General features: G+C 41.2%; 1 protein-coding gene across 2 annotated transcripts in view; it reads left to right on the forward strand.

Annotated features, from left to right (window-relative positions):
- MLLT3 (MLLT3 super elongation complex subunit) overlaps positions 1–27,176 on the forward strand; it is a 136,815-nt gene that overhangs the window by 52,267 nt on the left and 57,372 nt on the right. For both annotated transcript variants that reach the window (XM_030005521.1, XM_030005522.1), the window contains exons 3-4: positions 19,316–19,398; positions 23,458–23,601. In XM_030005521.1, coding sequence (XP_029861381.1) covers positions 19,316–19,398; positions 23,458–23,601 — 227 coding nt within the window. The remainder of the gene's footprint in view (positions 1–19,315; positions 19,399–23,457; positions 23,602–27,176) is intronic.

Here is a 27,176-nt window from a genome sequence, read left to right on the forward strand (position 1 = left end):
TTCTGTATTCAGTTTCATGGAATTTTTTTTTTCCTGCAGTATATCATGTCTCTCTTTGTACTACTTCTCCAGCCCACCCTGATATTTTGCTTGGTTCTGAAGTCTACAAGTAAGAGTTGGTTGTGCCATCATTCTGCATTTGAGTTTTAGATTTGTTTTTAGACTGACTTTGCCATGTATTTTCCGTATTACTGGGCAGTTCTCCCAGTGTGTACCTCATATTTTCCTATGTACCTCATTTCTCTTCCTGTAAAGTGGGCATCCCTACTATCCTTCACTCTTGTCTCTGGTGTCTTAAATACATAAGCTTGCTCTATCTGTGGGAAAGCTTAAGAGTGTTTCATGGTCATGATTGTTCTTGAAGAAAAATTCATTTAGATAGGGCACTCTTTGCTCAGAGTGTTATTTTCAGTCTGTCTGTCTTTACTTTTGCTCTTAACTAAAGCAAATGTTTCCTGTAAGGAAAAGATACTGTTAATTTCTCCTTTCCCCAAAGTCTACCCTGGCATAGAAGGGGTTTGATCTTTTGTGCTGTCCTAAGAGGAATGTAAACAGTTGGGGAGAATCAGGAATGTTCTGTTTCTGCCTTTGTGTGGACTATAATACAGCTTGCTTGTTTTTTATCATGCTGTCTTTTGTGTACATAAGTAAATATTTTTCATAAAGTAACTTCAGGACACTTCAGAAGGTAGTAGTGAGTTGTAAAAATAGGGGGTTTTGCTATGTATGTTTTCGATGTGTCCTTTCATTGCTTCTCTTAGTCCTCCTTTTAATTATGTTAACTAGGTTTTGCTTGGAGGACTCTCAAAAGTGAATCATTATTAAATAGCAGAGATCTGAGTGCGTGTCTCGTATCTCAAAACCCACAGAAAGCCTATTTATCCATTCCTAGAGCTAACAACTGTGTGTCTGATCTGTTTCATCTCCTTCAGTGTTTCCTGTAATCTCAGTCTGTCTAAATGGCACCACATATTGACATGCAGTATCCTGGCAAACAGCCATGGAAGCTTTTTTTGGTTTCTGAAGAACATGGCTGAAGTTCTGCTACTGACAGCAATTGGTTCCTGAAGACAGAGGTTGAAGTTTAGTGCTGGAACAGAAGCCTTCTTGCCCCACTTCACCTAATGGTTGTCTGAACCTTGCAGCTGCAGGGCTGATACTGGCACCTGTTACTGCTTCACATCAGATTTTTGTACTTAGGCACACTGAGAGTCTTCACAGCTTCAATTTTATTATTGTTAGTGTTTTCTGTGTAGTATATTGGATTCCACATGTGGCTCATTCAATGCTTCAATGCTCATTCAGCATGAGACCATGGATGGGCACATTTCTGACACTGACCTTGCTACTGAAAAGGGGTTTTTTTTGTGTTAATTTGTCTCAGATGACAGAGTAATTAGAAGTAGCCCTTAATAGGGCTGGCAGCAGGGAAGTGATGGGGAATGCATGAGTGCTTCTGGGTGGCATGGAGCAAGAAGGCAGACTTGGGTGCAGGCCCAGGCCAGGTGGAGGCTGTGTTATTTCTGCTGCTGCAGGAGAGGATGTGGGATGACAGAGGTTCAGCCCTCACTTGCTATAAGCCCTGCCTTAGATGAGAAGATGAGGGTGTATCCAGGTTTACAGCAGATAGAGTGCTCCCTGAAGGGCATGGGCAGGGCAGAGAAGCACCTGCATGGGGGAACCCCCTTCCAGTGCCTGTGTCCCCAAACCCAGAGCCTGCAGCTTTTGATGCTGCTTGGCCAACTTTTTGGCCAAATAAGGCTTTTCTGCCATTGTCTGTTCCATCTTCCTCTTCTGTTTGCCCTGAATAAGGACGTGTGCTTTTTAGCCACAAGTTGTAGCTTCCTTACCACTCATGTGAAGAGGCAGAGGTCTTGACTTGATGACTGCACTTACGGGTTGCCATCCTTGTGTCTAGGTGCTCACTGATGGCTGCCATCCGTTACAAGTCTCCAAAAGTGCCCAAAGGCTCCTGTGTAACCTACCTGTAGTGGAGCTGTGGTAAATGGCAGCTGAACACCATGTTAAAGGAAGAACAAAAAAAGGGTGGAAGGGAGGTGTTTGGGGAGGCAATTTTCCTGATATGATGTCTAGCTTGGGAGTTCTAGCTCAGGTTGAAAGGCAATTTTAAAGAAAGTTGACAAGCAGATGCTGTAAAAATGAGGCAGTCAAACTTGCACCTGCTGTTTTGCCCTGTTTCATGCTTACCTGTTTGAAATTAAATTAATAGGACCATCTTGAGTTTAAAAACAAACATCACTTGTCTTTGATATAGCATGGTACTTTTTAAAACACCTGATTGGTGGAAAGACTTGTCCTTCTGAAAACATACAGAAAAATGGGTGGGGAAGTTTGCTTAGAGTTTTGCCCTGATTTGTCTACATTTCTCTAAGTGCTTCCCTTTCTCTTTTTGTTTCTTAATTTAACAGTGGATTGCATGCACACTGTGCTTAGGGGTGTTCTTTCTTCAAACCTATGAAGATCAGACTGGGAATAAAATCTAAGATGTATCTATTCAAACCATTTCCTGGGGCAATTGCTAGTTTAAGAAAACAAAACAAAAACAACCAACAAATCAAAAAGTAGAAAGCTAAGGACCCCCTGGAATTAAACATACCAGATTTTGAAAGCCACTCTTGTGCAGTTATTGTCAATCAAATCTACTCTGGGAAATAATGTTTTGGGTAAATTATGTCCAAGCAAGGAGGTCTGCTTTGATATAGAAAAGATGTAAGCGTGACTCCTTTTGAAAGCACCTGATATGCTAGTAAGAAACACTGATTTCTATTTTGATTAATTTAATGTTCTCTAGACAATGTGTACTCTGCTTCCAGAAAGAATTATAAATGAGTGTCAGCTGGGGGATATTTTGTTAGATTGAAGCAAATTGTCAGGCATACATAATTTTGCAGGTTTTAATTGCTTCACTTCACCCAAAATAAATCATTACATTCCCTTCCTTGAAACTGAAGTGTGAAGTTTTCTGTTCCTCTGCAGTCTTTGAGTCATGACCACTAATGAAACAATGGTAGGTGAAAGATTAGTGGTTTCCTGCATGTCTAGCTGCTGTCATGCACTTTAATTTTTGTTCAAGATGTTTACACTGAATTATTTGTTTTCTGCTTTTCAAGCTGTTATTTAATCAAACATGTGCCAGAGGAATATCAAGAGAAGAGAAATACATTGCAATGAGCAAAAGAAAAGATTAGAGTAAAAGTGATCCAGAGTTCAGATCCAGAAGGTCAAGTGATGAATTGCAAAAGGTGTTCTGAAGTCTTTTGTCCAAGCTGTTCACTGTGTTCATATTTTCTTTGGCTGGTTAGGCTTTGTCTGAATGTGTAATTATATTGTTAAGTAGGTTTGAAGTCTAACTGGATTGCTATGAGTGAGAACACAGAGTTCAGTACAAACCAATATCTCATTAATTCAGTGTTTCCTTATGTTAATTTCAGTTTAAAACTGGCAAGGAATAACCTGTGTTGGAATTGAGAAGAATTTTCATGTTTTGCTTAGTCCTGGGTTATTTAAAGTTCATAATCACAACTTAGCTGTTTTAGTGCAACCGTAATAAAGTAAACAAGACCTCACTGGTTTTGAGGGAACAAAATCTGATCTAGAAAATTTGTCAAAGGTAATTTTAATTGTCATTTTACCATGCAATGTCTAAGCAACCACTTCATGTTTGGCCATTTTCTTATTTCAAATTGACACATTTAATGAGATGAATTAAAGAGCTGTTGAAGGAATATAGGGAGGCATGCATTTTCTCCTGGAAGTATTTTAAATACCTGTGGTATAGGCAACGTCCTAGTCCAAGTCCAAAGACACGGAGTTTGTTCTTCAAACATACCATCAAACTTCAGAGATACTCAGCAGTTCTTTAATACTGGTACAGTGTGACTGAATTCCTGTTTGATCAACTTGAAGGTGGAATGACAACCAAAGTTTAAATCATTTGTGTTGGGAAGATTGACAGAGTAAAATAAGATCATTCAGTCATGAAAATTAAGCAATAAAAAACCTTCAGTACCTTGGTAATGAATGCTAACAAGAGAAGAGATGAAAAACAAAGTTGCGAGGAATGAGGTACAAAACCCTCTCAGAGACTATAGATTTTTTTTTTAAAAGTGCAGTAAGTGCCACCTCTTAAGCTTTTGAGGATTAATTCAAATGTTTTTATTAATACAACTCATTTGTCTGTGCATAGCTTTAAACATACTAGCATAGTATAGTCATACAAATTCTATCTATTATGCAGCTTAATTACCCTTTAGTTTTCAGCTTTGCAAATACAGTTTTCCACAGGATAACTTTGTAATGACATTTTTGTCACTTTGAAACACTTTTGAAACACTTTTTTGTTTCATTGGTGTATTGTTTGAAGTTCTTTTAAAACAGTGTTGTAGAAGCAGAACACATTATAGGTTAGGAGTACAGCATAATTCTTCACAAAACCAAACTTGCCTTTACCAGTGATTCTGAAAATATTTTTCATGTGATAATGCTGTCTAAACACTGAGGCAAAAGTTTGGCATATTTGGTAGCAAAAATGAATGTTAGCAGTTTGCATATGTTAAGGTCTATTAGGAAGCACTTCACTTTTCCAGATCTGCAGAACTAAAACAGTTAAGAGCCCCAAAAATGTTCCTCCAGAATTATCAACAAAATTATTTACTTATTACCCAGTGCTTGCAACTCAACAATGGATTTATAAAGATGTCACTCTTAGGAAAACTGGAAGCAATGCTCTATGTTTCTTCCCTCAAACAACTACAGGCTAGGGATTACAGATGAAGTGTTTTTATTCTATAACATATTGTCCTGGTTTTGGCTGGGACAGAGTTAATTTTCTTCCTAGTATTGGTGTATTGTATTGGTGAGACTTGGTGGAATGAGTCCCAGGACTGGAGTGCTGGGATGGAGGGATACAGGCTGTTCAGGAGGGATAAGCAGGGCAGGCGAGGTGGAGGTGTTGCACTATGCATAAGGGAGAGGTTTGACTGTACACCCCTTACAGTTAGGGATGATGTGGTTGAGAGCCTTTGGGTGAGGATTAGGAGGATGGAAAACAAAGCTGGTGTTGTTGTGGGTGTCTACTATTGTTCACTGAGCCAGGATGATAGCACTGATGATTTATTCTATGGGCAATTAGGAGAAATCTCTGGATCAGTAGCCTTTGCCCTATGGGAGTTTGAAACTTCCCAGACATCAACTTGGAATACCAGACCACTGTGAAGAGCAGGTCTTGGAAATTCCAGAAGTTTGTAGGGGATAACTTTGTGTCACAGGTGCTCAGTGAGCCAGCTAGGAAGGATACCTTACTACACTTGCTATTTGTGAATAGACTAGTGGGGGATGTGATGGTAGGTGGCTGTCTTGGCTACAGTGATCATGAAATGATTGAGTTTAAAATTTTCAGTGTAATAGGAAAGGAGGACAGCAGAGTTGCTACCCTGCACTTGAGGAGAGCAAACTTAAAGCTGCTCAGGGACCTAGTTAGTAGAGTACCCTGGGAGTCTCTTTTGAGGGCCTAGGAGTCCACGAGTGCTGGTCAGTCTTTAAGAATGACCTTTTAGAAGCACAGGGGCAGGCAATTCCACTGTGTCATAAGTCAGGCAAGCAGGGCAGAAGACCAGCTTGGCTGAACAGTGAGTTCCTTTGGAGCTCATGAGGAAAAAGAAAACGTGTAATCTCTGGAGGCAAGGTCAGGCTTCACAGGAAGAGTACAGAGCTGTGGTTCGTTTATGCAGGGAGAAGACACGAAAGGCCAAAGCTCAATTAGAGTTGAAACTAGCCAGTGCTGTTTCAGATAACAAGGAGGGCTTTTTTAAGTATGTTAATAGTAAGAGGAGGTCTAAAGAAAACATTGGACCAATACTTGTTGAAGATGGTCATCTGACTAATAGGCATGAAGAAAAAGCAGAGGCATTCAGTGTGTTTTTTGCCTCAGTCTTTAGAAAAACTGATAGACCTTAGGCTGCCCTGTCTCCTGAGTCAGAGGACGAGTGTGGGAATGGTGACTTACATTTGTGGACACCGAAACTGTTAAGGGACCAGCTGTATCAGCTGAATGTTCACAAGTCCATGGGCCCTGATGGGGTTCATCCCGGAGTACTGAAGGAGTGTTTTGAGTTTGAAGCTGCTAGAAGCTTCCCTGGCTCCAGGTCAGGCCCACCTCTGGCACAGGCTGAGCCCATCAGCGACGGTGGCAGCACCTCTGGGAGAACAGATTTAAGAAAGGGAACTGCAGTGGGTAGGGGATCGGAATGTGAGAGGAACCCCTCTGCAGACACCAAGGTCAGTGCAGAAGGAGGGGAGGAGGAGCGCCGGAGGAGGGGATGCCCCTGCAGCCCGTGGTGAGATGGCAGGCTGTCCCCCCCTAGCCTGTGGAGGGGAGTGGGGGAGCAGATGCCCACCTGCAGCTCGGGGAGAGAGAAGCCCACGCCAGAGCGGGGGGATGCCCCTGAAGATGGTTGTGACTCCATGGGAAAGCCCACGCTGGAGCAGTGTGTGACTGAAGATTGGCCCATGGAAAGGACCCATGCCAGGGAAGTTTGTGAAGCTCATGGGAAGGACTCATATTGGAGAAGTTTGTGGAGGACTGTCTCCCGTGGGAGGGACCCCACGCTGGAGCAGGGGAAGAGTGAGGAGTCCTCCCTGTGAGTAGGAAGGAGCGGCAGAGACAACATGTGATGAACTGACCCCAAACCCCATTCCCTGTCCCCCTGCGCTGCTGGGGGGAGGAGGGAGAGAGAACTGGGAGTGGAGTTGAGCCAGGAAGGAGGGAAGGGTGGGGGGAAGGTGTTCCAAGACTTGGTTTTTACTTCTCATTATCCTTGTTTTGATTTGATTGGTAGTAAATTAAGTGATTTTGTTTTTTCCCCAAGTTTAGTCTGGTTTTTTTTGCCTGTGACCATAATTGGTGAGTGATCCCTCCCTCTCCTTGTCTCAACCCATGAGTTTTGGTTTTTTTTTCTCCTTATCACACTGGGGGTGGCGGGGAGGAGTGAATGAGGAGCTTCATGGTGCTTTGTTACCTGCTATGCTTAAACCATGACAAGAAGCTAGTGGATGTTATGGCAGGACCCCACTTGATCATCTACTAAAGGTCTTGGGAGTCTGGGGAGGTCCCTGCTGAGTGGAAGCTAGCCAACATTATTCCAATCTACAAAAAGGGAGAGGGGGAAGACCCAGGAAACTACAGACCTCTTAGTCTAACCTCAGTTACTGGAAAAACGATGGAGAAGATTATACTGGGTACTATTGCAAGGCATTTAAAGAAGAACGCAATCATCAGGCACAGTCAACGTGGGTTCACGAAGGGAAAGTCCTGTTTAACTAACCTGATATCCTTCTATGGTAAGGTCACCCACCTAGGGGGTGAAGGGAAGGCGGTGGATGTAGTTTTTTCTGGATTTTAGTACGGCTTTTGATACTGTCCCTCACAGCATCCTTCTGGACAAGTTGTCCAACTGTGGGATGAGCGGGTTCACGGTGTGCTGGGTGAAAAACTGGCTGAAAGGCACAGCTCAAAAGAGTTGTAGGGAATTGGGCTACATCTGGCTGGTGACTGGTCACCAGCAGTGCTCCTCAGGGTTCAATTCTAGGGCCTGAATAGGATTCAATGTATTTATCAATGATCTGGATGCAGGAGTTGAATGCCCCATTAGCAAGTTTGCTGATGATACCAAACCGGGAGGTGCTGCTGACCCTCTCGAGGGACAAGAGGACTTGCAGAGGGATCTGGATAAGATCAGAGCATTGGACTATGATTAAGGAGATGAAATTTAGCAAGTCAAAATGCTGGATTCTGCATCTAGGACGAAGTAAGGCCAGGCACAAGTATAAATTGGGAGAGGAGTGGCTGGAGAGCAGCCCTGCAGAACGGGATCTGGGCGTGCTGGTTGACAACAGGCTCAATATGAGGCAGCACTGTGCCCTGGCAGCCAGGAGGGCAAACCGCATCCTTAGTTGCCTCAAACACAGTATAAGCAGATGGTCAAAAGAGGTGATTATCACGCTGTATTTAGCATTGTTGTGGCCTCACCTCGAGTACTGTCTGCAGTTCTGAGCCCCACAATTTAAGAAGGATGTGAAGGTCCTTGAATGCATCCAGAGGAGGGCAACAAAGCTGGTGGAAGGGCCAGAAGGCATGTCCTGTGTGGAGTGGCTGAGGGCTTCGGGCTTGTCTAGTTTGGAGAAAAGGAGGCTGAGGGGCGACCTCATTGCTCTCTGCAGCTTCCTGAGGAGGGGACATGGAGTGGGAGGTGCTCATCTCTTCCTATCACTGGATGCCAGGGAGATGTGTGGGACTGGTTCAAAGCTGCATCAGGGGAGGTTTAGGCTGGACATTAGGAAGCATTTCTTTACCAAGAAGGGTGGTCAAACACTGGAACAGGCTTCCTAGAGAGGTGGTGATGCCCCGAGGCTGTCAGTGTTGGACATTTGGACAATGCCTTTAATAATATGCTTTAACGTGGTCAGCCCTGGAGTGGTAAGGAAGTCAGACTAGATGATCGTTGTAGGTCCCTTACAACTGAAATACTTTATTCTATTCTATCTCTCTTAAGCAGAAGGATAAAACTGTAGGTGTGCTATAGTGGTCAGAAACAGCATTGCAATTTTAATTATTTATGTTTGAAGAAGATCTTACTTTTCTATGCCTCTTCTTTGAGTCACTCATCATTAGCCTCACATGGCTTCCTGTTCTCTTTCCTCAAAATGTCAAACAGCTGCATAGTATAACTATTGTGATCATTACCTGCATGCCAGCATATACAACATCTGCATTACCTGCATGGAAAGACAGCTCTTAAGCTATGCTTATGCCTGCAGCATACATATACATCATAGTCATTATAAATGTGTTTGCACACAGACTTCAAATCTCTGTACTTCAGGGTGATTTTGGTTGTAGAGCTTTATATTGGTCTGTTACAGAAGTAATGCTAAGTGAAAGCCAGAAAAAGCAGGCACATTCATGTAAACACACTATGTAAATAATTGTTCCAGCCTTAGTGGTGCCCTTCTATAGTTTTAAGATCATACCATATTAAGTCAATGTTTTGCTTAAATTAGGATAGCATACTTTATTGTATTTTCCCTTTTATTAATTAATGGTATTAATAAAATGTGTTTGAAGAGGTATTTTTCTTTTCCTTCTTTTAGTTCCACTGTCCAGTTGCTAAAATAGCTATGAAATGTAGACAAGCATTGATGATCTTATATGCAGCTGCCCTTAACAGCATCAGGAAAACTTACCAGGTAGACGATAGATGCAAAATCGATTATGTTTTCCAGTATATTAAATATGAAGAAAGAAACATTGCAATAACATTGTAATACTTTTGTAAGAAGCAGTTTCCTGCTGACCTAAGTTAAAATATATACCAGTCTGTCTGTAGGCTTCAGAAGGTAATAATGGTATATAATCGGTATTGTTCCTCCAAGTGCAAAATGCTATTGCAACACATAAATAATGAAGATATGCTAACACCATCAAATTACTGCCTTGCTCTTAGGTACTAGTTAATATTATTTCAAATACAAGCTCTGTATTCATTGTAAACAGTAACTGAATTATGCTAATTTCATGGAGATGTGCCCTAATCTTCTATCTTGTTTTCTTAGTTTTAAATACTTCATTTTGTCTTCTGTGAAGAAAAGTTCTCTGTTACTTGGCTTTTGCTGGAGAGTGCTGATGCAGTTCAGGAGCTGTTCTAGCCATTCAGAAATCCACTTGCTTTTGCTACTGGAACTACTTATGGGTTTCTTTTTAATTGTCATGTAAAAAGTCAGATACATTTATGATGACCAGTCATAATGATGAATGCTGAGTGCAGTAGTAGATTTTGTTCTTTGCTACTGAATTTTCACAGAAGTTCTACCAGATGGCATTACAGACTTGGATTCTCAGCTCTTGCCTCTTAGTACAACGGAAAGATTCATACTGACTTTGAGCATTAGGCAGCAGCCAGTGTTTCCTGTTTTTAAGCATTCCCAGAGGGGGAGACTTACCTTCTCAAGGCTGATGCAAACACAGATCTCATGTGACACTGTTCATTACAAGAGAAATGTTCTGATATTTTTCTAAGTTACCATATGTGTTCCGTAGAATGAAAAACCTTACAAATAAAATAAATTATATTTACTTGATCATTAATGGAGTTAAATGACCACGAAGAACTGAGACCTGTGATGGAAAAATTCTTAGCCTTGGCTTGCAGTTCAAGAGAAGTTTGACAAGTATGGCATCACTGGAATAGAGAGTAGTTTTGATAGCTCTGAAAATATTTGTTCTCAGTTGATCTTTGCATAGCATAATGAAGTTAAAATAGAGAACTAGGTAGATATTTATTTGACTTTCTCAAGTGTTTGTCTGGGAGTTAAGAAGAAATATTCTCTATGCAAAGGCTTTTTTATTGAGCAGGGAGAAGTATATAGTTAATAACAGATAGAAATGACTTCAAATCCTTCAATTGTGGGACCCGTTTTCGTCAGTAAAAGAGATAATCCCAAGAGCTGTATTTTCTATACAAATATGAATATGCATTAATGGACAATTACTGGGAATTTTTATTACTTCTGAAATAGTAATGGTATCTACAGGACAAATTGACATTTATAGTCAGAGTTTTTAATGTTATATCTAATGTCTTTTCCACCAAAAATAATTGACTGGTTTATTATGTTATTATCCAGACAGCCTTAGCTGCAGTTCAGTTGTTAAGGATCTTTCCTGTTGAAGGGTTTTTCTTTTGCTTCAGTGACATGCTTTTCTGTGGAAGACTTCTAGACCAGGTACTTTCTGGAAGTCATTTACTCGGATCCATTGACATCTGTTTGTATTTATTTATTTATTTATTTTATTTTAACAGTCTTTTTTGAGAACCACTTCCTGTTGAAAAAAAAACAAAACAACCCAACAAAAACCCAAACCCTCCTAGAATTAAAAGGTGAAATGTAGTGTGGGAATAACTTAAGTTTAAAAATACCTTTTTTTTTATTTTCTCTTGAGGGAACAGACAGAAGGTATGGGAGGCATGAACTATGAATGGTCCTAGACATCTCCAGTAACTTCTGTATGTCTCAGTAAGGATTGTTGCTTGTGTGGGCAGTGTGGAATATAGCTAAGTAGCTTTCTGTGTCCTTGAGTCAAGAGGAGGGGCTTCTGCACTGTGATATGTACTGAAGTTAGAAAGCTTGCAGGTGCCTGAGGATCTTTTGATATCTGTGTATGGCAGGGCAGTCAAGAGAAGTGCTCTTCCTGCTGTAAGTCCTGGAAGGGGTGGGAAAACACGGTTTAATATGGCATTTCAAGGTCTGGTGGATGACTTGCTGCCAGCCAGTATTGCTCGAGAATCTGGCATGTGAGGTGGAGCTTTTAAATCCTTTTCCCCTCTTCTCCCATTTCAGCAAAGCTGAAAAATACTAAACAAATAAGTTCTGTGAATTTCAAGAGTATAACTTTACACAAGAGGAAACTTCCAAGTTAAGGTAGCCCTTGCCTGTCCTCTGGCAGTACAGATTGCTTTCTCCTTTGCAGTTAATGAGTGAAGATGTGTTCTTTCCCACCTGCAGCATGCATACATTAAATGGGCTTGCACAGCATTATAAAATAGTGAGAATACCTTAGGTCCCCCTTCTAATCTCAAACAGTTTACATCAAAATGCTTTGCGATTGTACTTTCAAATGCCAGGGGTTATTTTACGTGTGCTGCAAGAAGAAATTGAAATTAGGAATTCCTGGATTTGTTCAATTTACACCTTCATGTTTGCAGTTGTTTGTAGGACCTGTGGACAGATAGTGTATGTGCCCTGAGAATTAGTATAAGAAACCATGTCATGGTTTAAGCCCATCTGGCAACAAAGCACCATGAAGGTGCTGGCTCACTCTTCCCCGCCCCAGTGGGATTACAAGGAGAAAATATAAAAAAAAAAAAAAAAGCTCATGGGTTGAGACAAGGAGAGGGAGGGATCACTCACCAATTATGGTCATGGGCAAAAGCCAGACTCAACTTGGGGAAAAAACAAAATCACTTAATTTACTACCAATCAAATCAAAACAAGGATAATGAGAAGTAAAAACCAAATCTTAGAACACCCTCCCCCCTCTCTTCTGTCCTTCCCAGCTCAACTCCACTCCCAGTTCTCTCTCCCTCCTCCTCTGCAGCAGCGCAGGGGGACAGGGAATGGGGTTTGGGGTCAGTTCATCACATGTTGTCTCTGCTGCTCCTTCCTCCTTAGGAGGAGGACTCCTCACTCCTTCCCTTGCTCCAGCGTGGGGTCCCTCCCATGGGAGACAGCCCTCCACGAACTGCTCCAGCGTGAGCCCTTCCCACAGGCTGCAGTTATTCATGAACTGCTCCAGCATGGGTCCCTTTCTGTGGGCTGCAGTCGTTCAGTCACAGACTGCTCCAGCGCAGGCTTTCCCATGGAGTCACGGCCGTCTTGGGGGCATCCCCCTGTTCCACCATGGGCTCCTCCCCGAGCTGCAGGTGGGCATCTGCTCCTCCGCTCCCCTCCACAGGCTGGGGGGGGACAGCCTGCTGTCTCACCACGGGCTGCAGGGGCATCCCCTCCTCCGGCACACCTCCTCCCCTCCTTCTGCACTGACCTCGGTGTCTGCAGAGGGGTTCCTCTCACATTCCGATCCCCTACTCACTGCAGGTTCCCCTTCTCAAATCTGTTCTCCCAGAGATGCTACCACCATCACTGATGGGCTCAGCCTGGGCCAGAGGTGGGTCTGACCTGGAGCCAGGGAAGGTTCTAGCAGCTTCTCACAGGAGCCATCCCTGCAGCCCCTCCCTCGCTATGAAAAACCCCACCACACAAACCTAAACCAAACCATTAAATTACAGAAAACCACATTTGGAGTTACTGATAGCATTGTAAATGTGAAACTGCAGGTAGCTCCACCTGAATCAGCATGTAGGAAGCTCAGTGCTGTAATTCAGAAACTCAAAATTCTGTGTTTAAGGCTTGCTGATGTCTTTGTGCGCTAAGAGGAAGAGTTAGGAGGGTCTATGGGGCCTTTTGACTGTGTGAAAAAACAAAGAAAAAGCAACCAGTCCCTCCCCCCCCCCAAAAAAAAACCCCAAAACCAAAACCTTATCTTTGTTAGTCTATTTCTGTTTGGAGTGATAAGAAATTTGATTGTGAGTGAGTGGGTGTTTACTATTCTCTCTGCTGGTCTTTTAGCAATGCTTAAAGGCCCATGCTGCGTTAAGTATTCCAGTAAGACCTGGATTTGGAAAATGTTGTTGGGCATGATGGAGGTTTTTGTCCCCCCTTCCCTGCCCTCCTGTCTTCTGTATTAGTTTGATCTTGATGAAGAAGCTATCCAATGGTCAGGGAACAGACATTAATATGGAATATGCCACTCCAAAAATTAGTTAGGGTTCACTTTAAGGGGTTATAAGCTTTATCTTGCTATCCTATCCAGCTGTTAGAAGGTGGTGGGAATCTGGGCATTCAGTATGTGGGACAGGGAACTTAGTATGATTGTAAATGTAGTGCTGAAATCTCAGTCTTGGTTCTCTCTTAGTGCCCTCTGTGCTTTCACTTCGGAATTGTATGTGTCTCATGAAATACTTGTCAGCATAAGGTGTTAAGCAAATGGGAGCTCCTTATTCCTAGTGTAGGAGGCACTGTTTAACCCATGCTCAACTTAGGAATTTTTGCTAGCTTTTGTTTGGACCTGTCTAGCAATTTGTTGGTACTAATGGCTGAGGTGTGCCTGAAGGTAGGGCATAATGGACCCATTCTTTTCCTGGCTCTTTTTGTATAGACTCCAAGTATTGGAGCCCACCTGCTGGGAAGGTGAGCTACTGAGTAGCAGAGTCGGAGCTGTTATGGAAATCATAGCTGAATATTTAAAGCTGACTTCTTACTGCGGGAGGGATTTGGTACCACAATCTGCCTTCCTCTGAAAGTGGGACTTCATTTAATGAAAACAGAAATGGATAGAGGGAAAAATTGGCTGAAGAGTGACCAATATGAGTAATTATAGGCAAGAGTCTATAAAATACCAGTATAAAAAAGTTATGATTAAACCAGAGAACTATCAGAATACTTCACTTCCTGTAAGGACACCTGCAGGGTGCACAAAATGTATGTGAGTTGTTACAGTCATTATTCTGCATCATCCTGATGTTGTTGTGTCAGCATCTGCCTAAAAGGAACTTCAGCCTTTCCTTACTCATTCTGACTGCATTTTTAATAAAGGAAAAATCTATTCACAATGAAGTGTTTAACAGTGTTGGAATGGCAAATGAATCTCATGTTACAGTTTTTAAAAAGGATAGCTCTTACTAGAATTTTGTTATCTCCAAAGGCCTCAGTGTCGTCACTGTTACTAAAATGCATCATCATGGCTTGATTTGCATTGGTTCCTTAGGTGTCAGTTAACGTCTGATGCAACACATGGGAGTGCATGCGTGAACACAACAAAAGAAAAAGCAGTGCTTCACTTGTGGAATAAAGAAGCAAAACATTTGAGATAAATGATTTAAGCCATTTGTATAAGCTGTAGAGAAGGCATATCTCCCTGACAAATAGGGGACAGATAATCCTCAACTCATAAATTCCTGTCCTGGCTTGTTGTGTGTGATCTTGGGTAACTCATTATGCTGGCATTATAAAAGAATTTAGTTGTAGAGTGCATTGAATGAGAATTGAGCACTCACAGTTCTTTTTTATATGTAAAATGAGTATAATATGCAATTTTACCAAACAGATACTGAGATCTTATGGAGAAGAAATCCTTGTTAATAAAATTGTGTATTAGTGATGATAATGTAGTTACTGAGCTTTCGTTTAAAGATGCACATTGATATCTTGCATTTGGTCTCTGGAAGGCATGTTTTGATTGAGGAGTATTTCAGTAATTTTTATCAGCTGCAAATTACTGCATTTGCATGTCCGGGAAAGCTGGTCAAAATGAGCTTCCGACTATTCCTGTTGTTTGTGGAGTGTTTGTAATATAGTTAGGATTGCAGCTGAATGCCTAAATAGTCCTCTGTCAAGGGAATTTAAGTGACAGTATACTGTAGGGGGGCACTTGAGGTGTGTACAGTACTGGAAGTCAGTACCTCTGCAGTTGCACATGTGTGTACATGCGTATGCTTCCCCCACATTATGAAAGAATGGCATTCCACCTATGAGAACTACTTCTTGTCTTAGGACCTGAGCCTTCTTTCTTCAGCTTCTACACTTTCCCCTCTTCCCTCGCTCATTTAACAGCTTGTGTAGTCTTTTAGTTTCATGTAAGTTCAAGCTCCTGTGCAGTATTTGAACAGCCTTTGCTAATAGTTTGATCTAAGTTCCCTTCTGTGGCTTCAAAAATACCAATGTTACTACTTGTTACAGCAATGTGCACCCCAGAAGTACAATGAAACATGATGAACAGAAGGGATGAACTTCAACTGTGTAATTGTGTTGCATAAAAATAAGGAGTTTATTTCAAAATTGCACCTAAAATTGTTTTAGGGGCCTGGTCTATCTGTGTTTAGCAAATGCATTTGCAAATACCTAAGATTAATCTTAGGCTTCCATTTCTGGAAGAAGAGAAATGATCCTGCCTTCTGACAAAGAGATGATAACAGTATAGTATCATGTATTCCTTATCTTGCCTTACACAGACAACAAAACCCCCAGCTTATTCTGTGGCCAGTGGGTCTAAAGAAATCTGCATAGTTTTGCTTTTCTCTTTACTTCTCTTTTCCTGGCCCTGCGTTCCTCATGAGAAGAGACACTGTGTTATAATTGGTTTGTAATTCTGCATACTCCTGGCTGCATCTCCCTGCATCTCAGTGGAGAGGTTCTCTGGAGCTGCCTTCTCAGTGCAGGCACTAATTTTTAACTGGATCTTCAGGAATCTGTAGGGCCTTAATTGTCATAGAGATTGTCTTGAAGTTGGACCGCCTAGTCAAAAGATATAGGAGGGAGGGAGGAAATCCATTGTGTTCATGCAAACTGTTTCCATAGGAAAAAAACCTGACCAAAAGCATTTATCTTAGGCATAACGTTGTGCAAGAGGCTTTGTTTATCTGGTGCTTGAAATGCATTTGTAGATGCTACTTCAGAGGAGAGAAGTCATTGGGGAAATGTCTCTTCCTCTGGATGAGGAGGAAATTGTTTGTTTGTCTGTAGAAGGGTAGTGTTTTCTGCCTATCTACTTGGTCTAGTGTAGCTGCTTTTTTTAACAAGCTTTGAGAAGCCTGTTAGGGTTTCCAGATGCTTCCTTCTTCAAAATCACTCCTTCCTAGTTTCTTTTGTTGCTTTTGCTCTGTTGGTCTATACTTGCAATTTGCTTTTGTTTCTTTTTTTCTTCTCCACTTTAGTTTTTTTTCCCTCTCCTGTTACTTTTTTTCTCTCTACCTTTTTTGTGGTTCACCTAACTCTTGCCACTTCTCTCTTCTCCACTCAACAGACCTTGCTAGGATGGTTGCCTGTTGGTTTGGCTAAACCACACATGTCATTGCAGCCCTGGTTACTACTTGTGACAGTTCAACAAAACAAAAAAAAGCTTATGCCAGTGAGTGCTGGTTCAGAGTGTGCAGAGATGTTGTTTCTGCCAGTACGTGTAGTAGCTTCCACAAGAAAGGTAAGAAAAATGTAATAGCGTACATTTTAGTTGCAGTCTACATGTATGAAATAGCATGGAGCTTTGCTCAGTTGCTTGCTTTTTTTTTTTTTTTTTTTTTTTTCTCTCCAGGAAGATTTAGTTCACAAGATTGTAGAATTTTCTTTCTATTAAAAGCCCATCTTTCAGTTTGGGAAGGCACCCAAAGTACTTTCCTTGTGATTGTTTTGTAATGTGTCACCCAAGTTTCAACAAAGCTTGCAAGTGTAACAGACTTTGTTTTCAAAGCTGTAATGTGAAACTCTGACAAGGTACTATTCAGCATGGCTAACAGCTGTGTAAATCTGAAAGAAGAGAGATTTAAGGGAGAGAATGAAAAATATTTATGCTGACAGTGTTTTCTGCACCAATTAAGTGGTCAGAAGAAGTTGACATGATACTTATTAGGGGGGGAAAAAAGGTGATTTGTGACTTGTCACATAATAGAGCCTGAAATCTCTGTTAACAGTTAATGTATCATTACAGTTTCTAGAGTTTCTATGTTTCCATCTGGATAAATATCTGCTGTATAATCTTTCCATGTTTTTATATAAGTGGATTTCAGTCTTCTGAACCCTGCATGGCCATTGAAATAACAGTGGAAAGGTTTTCTCCTCAAGTTGTCTTCTGAAGGCAGAGGAGGAGCAGGAAGGCTCCTTTTTCATTGACTGAAGAAGTGGTCAGTATGTATTACTGTAACCTGTCACTGTGCTTAACTAGGACTATTACATTTACATTTTTCAAATACTGGTAAGCTCTCTTAAGGGAAGACATGTCATTATAAGGTGAAATACTACTTCTGGGAGGTTCTAGCACAAAGCACTCAGTTTCCAACTTAAAAGCTTTGTATGTCTGAAACCACCTCTCACATATGACCTATCATCATAACACTTTTCTTCAAAATCTTTCAAATCCCACTGTATAAACTATAGATCCTCCTTTTTCCTGCCAAGAAAAACGAACTAAATTCTGTAGCTGCAAGAGGACAGTGTTGCAGAAGAGTCTGGAAAAGAGATTATTCTTGCCCCGGTTTTGTAATCTTTTTTCCTTTCCATTGTTTGCACAAAGTGAACTGGGTAGGGATAGCCAGCTGCAGCACGTGAGCAAGGACTTGGAATCTTCCTCATCCTTGAAGTCCCTGTGTGGGTTTGGTGCTAGCAGAGCAGGAGGAGAATAGCAAGGTAGTAGGAGAAAATTCTACTGTGTTCATCTGCTTGGGTGTTAACCACGTTTGCATGTCCTCAGAAAGCTGACGTAGTGATCATACTATTGAGAATGTAGCAGTGGTAATATTCCTGGATGTGTCTAATGGGCCTTGTCATGTTTTCAGGATGCTAGAGAGTGGTAAGTGCCCATCTGTGGTGCTTGCTAAAAAGAATAATTTTGGTATTCAGGCCCACCACAGTTGATTGCAAGACATGCTTTTTGTAAAGTACAGTTTAAGTTGCACCTGATACAGTGCAGTGAGCAGGTACCAGGCAATTCTGAAAAGAGCATACATCTTCGCAAATGATGATCCATCTGGGAGTTTGAATTTTCTTTTCAGTCAGCAAGGTTGATAGAGCTTGAGTAAATGTTTCTGAAGAAGTCAACCCTTTGTGTATGAATTGCATCATTATATCAGTCTACAGCAGAGAAACTGTCACTGTGCTGTGATGTCATGGAGATGGTAGTGCATACATGAGTTGTCATACATATTAATGCAGCATTTGGCAGCATCTGGGCTGAAGCTGCAGGCGATGCATGGTTTCTCAAGCTTAGCCTACCTTTGTGCCTATGTGTTATGTGGGTATGAATTCTGTAATGAGGTTGTCACACAGCTAAACAGGAGAAGAAAGAGGTGGCTTCTGTCCAAGTTCTGTAACAACCTGCTTTTTGTCATCGTCTGGAGTTGACAGGCTAGTGCCACTTTCTTCAGGGAGCTCATGTTCAAAACTATGGGGATTTCATGTAACTACAAGCTCTTGAATTAAACTGAAAACTTGAAGGAAGAGATTGTATATTTGAGCTAGTAATACTCACTGTCATGTTGAAGAAGTCTGAATCCTGCAGGGTAAATGTGGATGCTGTTTTAACATAATACAATAGTTAACCTTCCTGAGGATCTCCACTATGTACTGGAATGTTGTGTTGTGTTCCCTCTTCCCCCAGTAATGCAGATTTCAATTTTATTAGCATTAGTTCTAATTTAATTAATTTATTTTAAATTACATTTATTAGAATTAGGATTTTATTAGTATTAAGTTATGAATACATGAATTCTACCAGTTCTTCTGCCCTCTACAAGTTTAACTTTCTCAGGGTGGAATCCTGTATATTTTTCATGCCCAGAACAAGCCTTGGCTCCAGTGCTTATGTAGCCCTTGTGGGTATTCAGTGGGTCCACCTGGTGTTGAAGTCCCCGGTGGTTCTGCTTTAGCAGTCTGAAAGGATTGGGGGGGGGGGGGGGGGAGGGGGGGGGGGGGGAGGAAATTGCTTTCCCTAAACTATATGTTATATATGGGCAGGAATGGTTTGCTTGCAAAATTCATGTTGAGTTGTGCACAGACATGTTCTACTGTGTGTGTGCAGTTTTGTAATGAATGGTGCTGCCATGGAACTATTGTCACAGATTATTTGTGTATATGTTTTGCTTGTGCATTTAAACCAGTCCTTTTTTGTGTTAAATACATGGTTTTTTCTTTGTTTCAGTGTGCAAGGATCCACCCTACAAAGTTGAAGAATCCGGGTATGCTGGTTTCATTTTACCAATTGAGGTTTACTTCAAAAACAAGGTATGGAATCACATACTTTTCCTTAAAAAAAAAAAAAAAAAAAAAAAAAAAAAAAAAAAATCATGTGGAAGTCAGGTTTTTTTTAAAGATTTACAGTTTAACTTGTAAACTCAGTTAAAAATAAGGTTTAAAGCTATCTTTGTCAGTGCTGTTCCTCAACTTAAATTAACTGTAACTTTTAGAAATGCATAATTGTGTTTACTACATAACTCTCTGAAATTAGGATTACCTAATAAAATGAAGAAGTTGAATGTAACTGTTCGGAGAATTACTAGCCCTACTCAGAAGTGGATAGACTTTAAATAACGCTTAAGGAAGTTCAAGAGCCACTTAAACTTTAAGAAAGGAACCAATCTTATGTTTATTTCATAATGAACTCATTATTCTGTGTTAGTATGGCCAATATTTTTAATTTGTTCAGTTTTTGATCTTTCAAAACAGTTTTTTTTTTTTTTGAATCCTGCATCCTCAGTTTAAAAGAAAACATTCTTTTAGACTGCCTGTGAACATTGATTCTACTCGACTCAACAGTATGAGGGAGCACAGTTTAAAAACAAACCCAGTGGTGTTCTACAAAGCTTGCGTTATTGTGATATCTCAAACTCTGAATCTAAGTAAATGCTGCACTTACTGTGGGTCTCGTACATAGCAAATACAGAGATTTCCTTTAACGTACGTAACAGGGTCTGTATTACTAGTAAGTCATTCAGATAAAAAGAATTGGATTTGGGTGTGGAATTAAAGAGCAAAACGCTTGCAAGGTTTAATGTACAGTACCTTAATAACTGCAATATTTTAGGTTCCTTTTGTATTGTCATGTGCCTCTATGAAGCTGCTATTGTACTTTGTATGCACTTCTAAGATACCTGTGTGTTTGGTTTTTATTACCAAGATGTAGTTTAACATAATTATTTTAATCAAGTCAGTGTTACATCTTCAATGAATTGAATGCTTGCTGGAAAACTAAAACCAAAAGAAAATAGAAATGCATAGTAAAAGACATCTGCTGGTACACTGGTCACTTAAAATTTGTGTTAGAGTACCACTTTGTTAGCTGTGTATGCTTTCAGGTAGATACTCCAGTACTCTTTTGTCTTTCACAGAAAGCTCTGTCAAGGTGTGAGGTGTGGATAATTCTGCTCAGGCACTTTCTAAGTTGTAGGTTTCAAACAGGTAATTCTGAAATGTTCCCTGTATCAATCTGTGAAGAGCAGTGTTTAGTCTACCCTGTTTGCTGTTGGAAAAGGAAACAGAGCTGCCACAGTGAGTTGACTGGCTTTTTTTGGTATGCTTTTTAGCTCTGTCTCCCTTAGGGAAGTGGTTTTGATTCATTCAGCAAATCTAATGAAAAGCAGCCCATTCTCTGTAACTCCTCTGTTCAGAGCTCATCCCAAAACCGGGCAGACAAAGTCAAAAGACAGTGAGACAATCATTGAAGCATCTCTACAGAAAGCTTCCTGCCCGACATTTGTTTTTTTTGTTTCCCACTCAGACTTTTGGCTGCCTTTGACTGTGGAGACCTGCAAATCTCAGGAGTTCTCCAGCAGGAGTTGTGGCTTAGACTTGAGATCAAGAGGGCAGCAGTGATTACAACTCACCTCACCCTCAAGCAGCATGTGGAATTAGGAAGTTTGCAAACATCCCTCACCCCTATTTTGGTGTCATGGAATACAACAAGCAGCAGTTGGACTGTGAGTCAGCTAGCTCTTCACACAGCTGCAGCAGCATGTCCTTACCTGGGGTCAGTACAATACAAAGGAAAAGTGGCACAAAAATTGAGCTGGCATTCCTGAGGCAAATTACTGCTTTCTCCTGGCTCAGCTACTCTTCCTCCCCTAAGTCACTTCACAGGTATTCCAGTACAGAAAAAGAGGAGATAGACAGAAGGAGGAAGAGGAGACAGAGCATCATCACTTATTCAAGGTAGACAACTTTTCAATTTCTGGTTCAGAAAGTACCCTAATGAATAGAGGAGGTATGGGTACAGGAAGCCACCTGGACCATAGAGAATTAAAGAGCGCCTGTTCCCAGGACTAAGCAGAAATTGGTGGAAAATCTAACAGGCATTTCACCCCAGCAGAAAATATTCCAAGCTTTAAAGAATTAAGGAAATGACAGACTAACCCCCCCTCCCAAATTCAGCAGCAGCAGGCTATAGTTGTTAGCCTTTGAGACCAAGTCTTGGAAAAAATGCTTTTAGGTCAGAAGACTTTTACTCTGGAAGATGCGGTCCATTTAGGATAAGGCTCATAAACTGCAGTATATTCTGCCTTTACTGTCACACCGATTTGAAATAATGGCAGTGGTACAGGAAGTCCTTTGTGTAGTAAAAGTCCGGTTTGAAATCACTGGTTATGTTCATCTAACTTTCCACAGAATTCTTTTCAGACTCCCATTTATAACTTCTTATAACTTTGCTTTTATGGCAAAGCTGCTGGTACCAACTGTTAGCCTATAGCAACATCACAGTTTTCTAAGCAGACCGGGGAGTAAAACACTTCCATTTTTTTTTTCCACAAGAAAGCATGTGCTAATATTTCTATCAATAAGAAATATCTTCATCCGTGGTTACCTTTGAAAATGGTCTGTCAAGAAAATAGTTCATGTAAGGGAACTACTCTATTCTGTCCTCAGAAACAGACTGCTGCAGGCCTTTTATTTCAGGTCCCCTTCTGTTGTCTCTGCTCCAAGTCTAGAGGTGGGACAATAAGGATGTCCCTTGGCTGTGTTTGAAACCTCTGATTTAACTTTTAGAATAACTGACATTTCTATGCTTTCTGTTTTTCACATCTTTGGAATCCTAAATCAAAAGAAAACATTTTTTAATGTGATTTTTTTTTAAGCATCTGTCACTGAACAGAGCACACATTTTGATTACATGCAGTGTTGGATATGTGCTAAGATTTTGCTGTATCTCTTCCCCCTCTTCCTTCATGGTTCCCTTTTTACTAAAGCTTTTCCTGAATGTGGCCTTTTCCTTGTGTTCTGCCTTAAGACTGACATTGGTTTGGTGGCTTCTGTTGCACATCAGGACCTTTGGAGAAAGGGCTACTTAATACTGCCTTAAAAGAGCACCTGACATATACAGTTTCTAGAAGGGACTGTGTAAATATATAACACAAGTTATAATTAGTATCTTTTCTCTGGTGTTATAAATTGAAGTCTATTCAATGCCACTAGTGTCCTTTTTCAGCTGAGGCTTTCTCAGGTAGAAATTGCTAGAAAATCTAATAGGCATTTCACCCTGATGGAAAATATTCTAAGCTTTAAAGAATTAGGGAAGTGACAAACAAACCTCCTTCCCAAATTCAGCAGCAGCAGGCTGTAGTTGTTAGCTATTGAGACAAAGTCCTTGAAAAAATGCTTCCAAGATAAATTTGCCTTTCCTGTTTTTTCTCTCTCCATATTGGTACAGGGAACATTCAGTTTCATTTTTTCACTGCACTGGCAGAGAATTTTAATCACTCGGAAGCTGTGGTGGGACACGTGAAATCTAGCTGGCCACACTTATTCAAGGCAATGAAGTTTCATTAATAAATGAGCAGACTCCATACATAGGAGATAAATATAGTTGGCTGCAGCGGTTTCATTCTTACCCCTTTCTACAACTTTGTGAAGAAAACAATAGTGTTTGGCTTCAGTGGAGGAATTTGCATTCAAAACTTACTGCAGTGTCTTCAGTACTATCTAGAGCTCAGAAGTGTGATCGTGTTGGTGACTGAGTTACCTTGTGTCAGCTGAATCATGATACTTGTCTATGCGTATGTCTGTAGCCTGTGCCAAACATGACATAACACTTTCAGTTAAGCCTTGTCAGGACAGCTTGAAGTTCATGGGGTTCATGCATTTTACCATGTGTTTTCATGGGCTAATAGGAGCTTCTCTGATTTACTGTAGCTCGGCTGACGCTTGGTAAATTCCATCATGTATCCGAGAACACAGGGAATGGTTAAAAATGACATAATTTTCATTTTAATTGACAGTCTTTATGTAGCCCTTGTTTTCAACTTAGTTAGTTTTGGTGCTAGATGTTTCTATCTGGTTATTTTCAACCCTCAGGAAGAACCTAAGAAAGTTCGATTTGACTATGACTTATTCCTGCACCTTGAAGGCCACCCACCTGTAAATCACCTCCGCTGTGAAAAGCTCACATTCAACAACCCGACAGAGGAATTCAGAAGAAAGCTGCTAAAGGCAGGAGGGGTGAGTCCTGCACCCATGTCAAAAGCCATCACAATAAAGATGTTGCTGCTTATTGCTGGTGCATGATTAGTATAATAAAGATTGACCTGACAGTGAAACAAAGTGAAGTGTTTTTGTGATTAACTTCATATAAGAGCTCAGTGCTTGTTGTCTTTAAGTGGAATGGGTGAGCAAAGGAGCATGTGCCTACATGATTAGCTATCTGTCTTCACAACCAAGCAATTCATGTTTACTTCTGCAAAAGCAGAACTTCGACCTTACACATGAAGTGTTGCTTGCTTGACTTTCCAGAGATGAAGTACAGGAGGGCTACTGTGATGGGAGGAAGTAATAAGTAAATAAAATGTCTCTCACTTAAAGAGAAATGGTTCTAGTTATAAGGTAGAACAAGTTAGAAACTCTAAGTATAAATAAACCTACTTAAATTTATGTATATGTTACACAGTCTGAACCAGAAAATTTACCAAGATTTCTTTATGTGTTGGTAGAAATAATAGATATGAAAAAGCCCAAAGGAATTTTTCCCATTTGGAGGAAGGAGAGGGCCAAACCTTTATGTTTATGCTTTGTTGATTAGTGGAAACTGTTCTGCTGTGTTTCACACAATGGCAGAATCATTCATGCTGGCAGGGACCGTTCGTGGCTCAGCCATGGGGTCAGACCAGGCTGCTCAGGACTTCACAGCTCCTTGCTTGAGTGTGAAACCTCCCGTGGCCGAAGGTGGCCGAACCTCGCTGGGCCGTCTTCATGGGGAAAAGGCTTCTCCTTATCTCCAGCCTGAGCCTCTCGTTTGTCAGCTTGTGCTGCTGCCTGTTGCCCTCCTGCCACATGCCACTGTGAAGAGCCTGACTGCATCTCCTCTGTTCCCTCCCATCGGTGCCAGGCACGCTGTTGGGTGCCCCCAAAGCTGTCCGTCCTCGCATGGCAAGGGCTCCAGCCCCACTGTCTCAGTGGCCTCCTCTCACCTCCCATTTTGTTGGTGGTGTTTCTGTGTTGGGGACCCAAACCAGAGGCAGTATCCAGACAGGGTCTGACCAGCACCCAGCAGAGGGTACAGTCCCTGCCCTCTCCTGGCTCTCAGGGCTGTGACCTGCTCACAAGGCTGTAGGCACTGCTGGCCCTTGTTGCTGCCCAGGCACACAGGTGGCCCTGGCTCAGCTTGCTGTCTTCCAGGGCCAACCCCCCAGAGCTGTTTCCCAGCCCCTAGCCTCATGGCTGCAGGGCTCTGCCTTGCTGGGACAGGGCTTGGCACTTGGCATTTTTTCCTGAATTGTATTCCATGGGGCTGCTGTTAACCCTTTCCTCCAGACTGTCTGGGTCCCTCCTGGTGGCAGCCCTGCTCTTGAGTGTTGACTGCTTCCCTTCCCTAGTTGGTTGTCATGTGCAAACCTCATGAATAAGAGTATGTTCTATCTCTTCCTCCAGGTCACTGATAGAGACGTTAAGCAAGTCTTCATATTGTGGGTCTACTAATATAAATGCCAATGCTTATCTTCGTATTTTTGAACAGTCGTAACAAAAATGGGTAGCCCTATTTGGCACAATTAGACAGTAGTAGGTTCTGGGGTGGAAAGAGGAGGGAGCTAGTGTGAGAATATTCAGTCTGCTGAAAAGGATCTTTGAAAACAAAGCAAAAGTAAGTAGTGGGTATAGTCTGGAAGACCTTGTTATCCTCTTGGAGAAAATAACTGTTACAACTATAGTTGTATTGCAATAGAAGCCTGAGCTGTGTTTTGTGTTTGCATTTGTTAGGTGCAAGAGGGTATCCATGTCTGGACAATGTATTGGCTCTTTAGTGTGTTTGCAAATAAAAGATCAAGATTGTATTCTGGAAAACTTCATGAGCTACTGCTTTAATATTAATCATATCAGGTCAGTTGTCAATGGACAAGTTTTACCCACAAGTGTAATAAATCTAAATTATGCCAGCAGGGACTTTGGGGGCTAATGGGGGTGGTTAAAAAAGTAAAAATAGGAAATGTCCCTCTTATTGCTCATTTTCTGTGCCTTCTAATTTTAGGCTTCTTAAGTTAACAAAAGCAAAATGTTGCCTAATTGTAAACAATGAAATGTGGGGTATTTTGATCAAATTCTTTCCCTGAATATATCAGCATGGTCATTCTTAAAATGCTTTGCATCGTTGCCTTTTGTCTTCTGGAGTCTACAAACTGCTTGCCTTTTTTTTTTTTCTTTTCTTTTTTTCTTCTCCATTTTCCCAATTTCTTTCCAAGAAATGGGTCCCTTTTTTTGATGCTATTGGTGTTCCGTGCTTCCCTCTGTAGGGTTTCTGACCTAGTAGTTTGTCTGATCAACTTGGCAGAGAAGATGTAATAGCATTCTGTCTGTCTTGTTACTAAAAGTCTTTGTGAAGGGCTTACATCTCCCAGCGTTGAAAGGCCTGTTACACTTTTACGAAATGCTGTATACAGACTTTTCTTGTCACTGTTGTAGAAGCCCTAGAAAGCTGGCTCTTGCTTCCAAGTATAAGTAGAATAGAAAACTGAATGAATTCACGAAACATTAACTCAGTTGTAACTTCCATGCTTTAGACTGAGAAAAGCATTTACAGGATAAGTAAGCATGAGATGGGTTTTGCACTTACCTGTAAGACAAAACAATATGTCTAGCTTATAGCTGTCTTCAAAAAAAGTAAACGTAACAAGTCAATGAATTTCCTTGACAGGCAACAAGTCAGGCAAAATGAAGTTCATGTCCTTCAAAACGATTGAGGTACCATGTTAATGTAAAATGCTGAGCAATAGCTTTAAGAAAAGACTCTAAGCTGGAGGACTTTTGCTTACATGCTTTTAAATAATGGTGTAAATCACTTGAGTTCTGTACACCTCGAAACTCAGTTCTCTCATTCGTTTTTCTGACGTAAACCACTAAACATGATTCTTTTTTTTCTCATCTGCATAAACATATGTATTTTACAAATAATATGCCCTTCTGAAGGGAAAGGTGCAGGCTCACCTGGCACCTGCATGCTCCCATATTCAGTATAGACTTGTCTATGCGTTTGTCGCTTGCTGCAGATTTCTTGAATTATCACTTGGATCCTCACAACTCCCCTTTTCCCTCACACATACATCTTGTCACACCCCAGATGCGAACTAGTCAGGGATATTTGCTACAGCCAATGTTCTTTTGTCTTTCATGCTGAGAACCCCTTTTTTTGTTGTTGTTTTAAAATGAAGTGCTAGCAGTCTGCTGGTGCATTCTCATGGTTACCCTTCCCCATATGCATCCCATCCTTCATATGCCCAAAGGTCTGACTGGTTATACTGCAGTTCACTGGGAGAGAATGAGTAACATTCGGATATCCTGAGTAATTAAACAAGTGAGAACAGAACTGTAGGACAGCTTTGCAGTGCTGCTGTGGCCACTTTAGTTAAGGCAAATAGGACATTTAGGATCGTGCCAGTCATGTAGATTAACTCTGTGAAATATTTCTATCTTAGCATTTTATTTGCTATCACCAGAATTGAAGCATGAATGTGCTGTCAGTCATTATTAGTAGGAGGTCACCAAGTTGCTAATTTCTCTTCCAAACTGAGAATTACTTTTTTGGCCCT

Source organism: Aquila chrysaetos, chromosome Z (genome assembly GCF_900496995.4).
Source record: "Aquila chrysaetos chrysaetos chromosome Z, bAquChr1.4, whole genome shotgun sequence".
Taxonomy (NCBI): Eukaryota; Metazoa; Chordata; class Aves; order Accipitriformes; family Accipitridae; genus Aquila; species Aquila chrysaetos.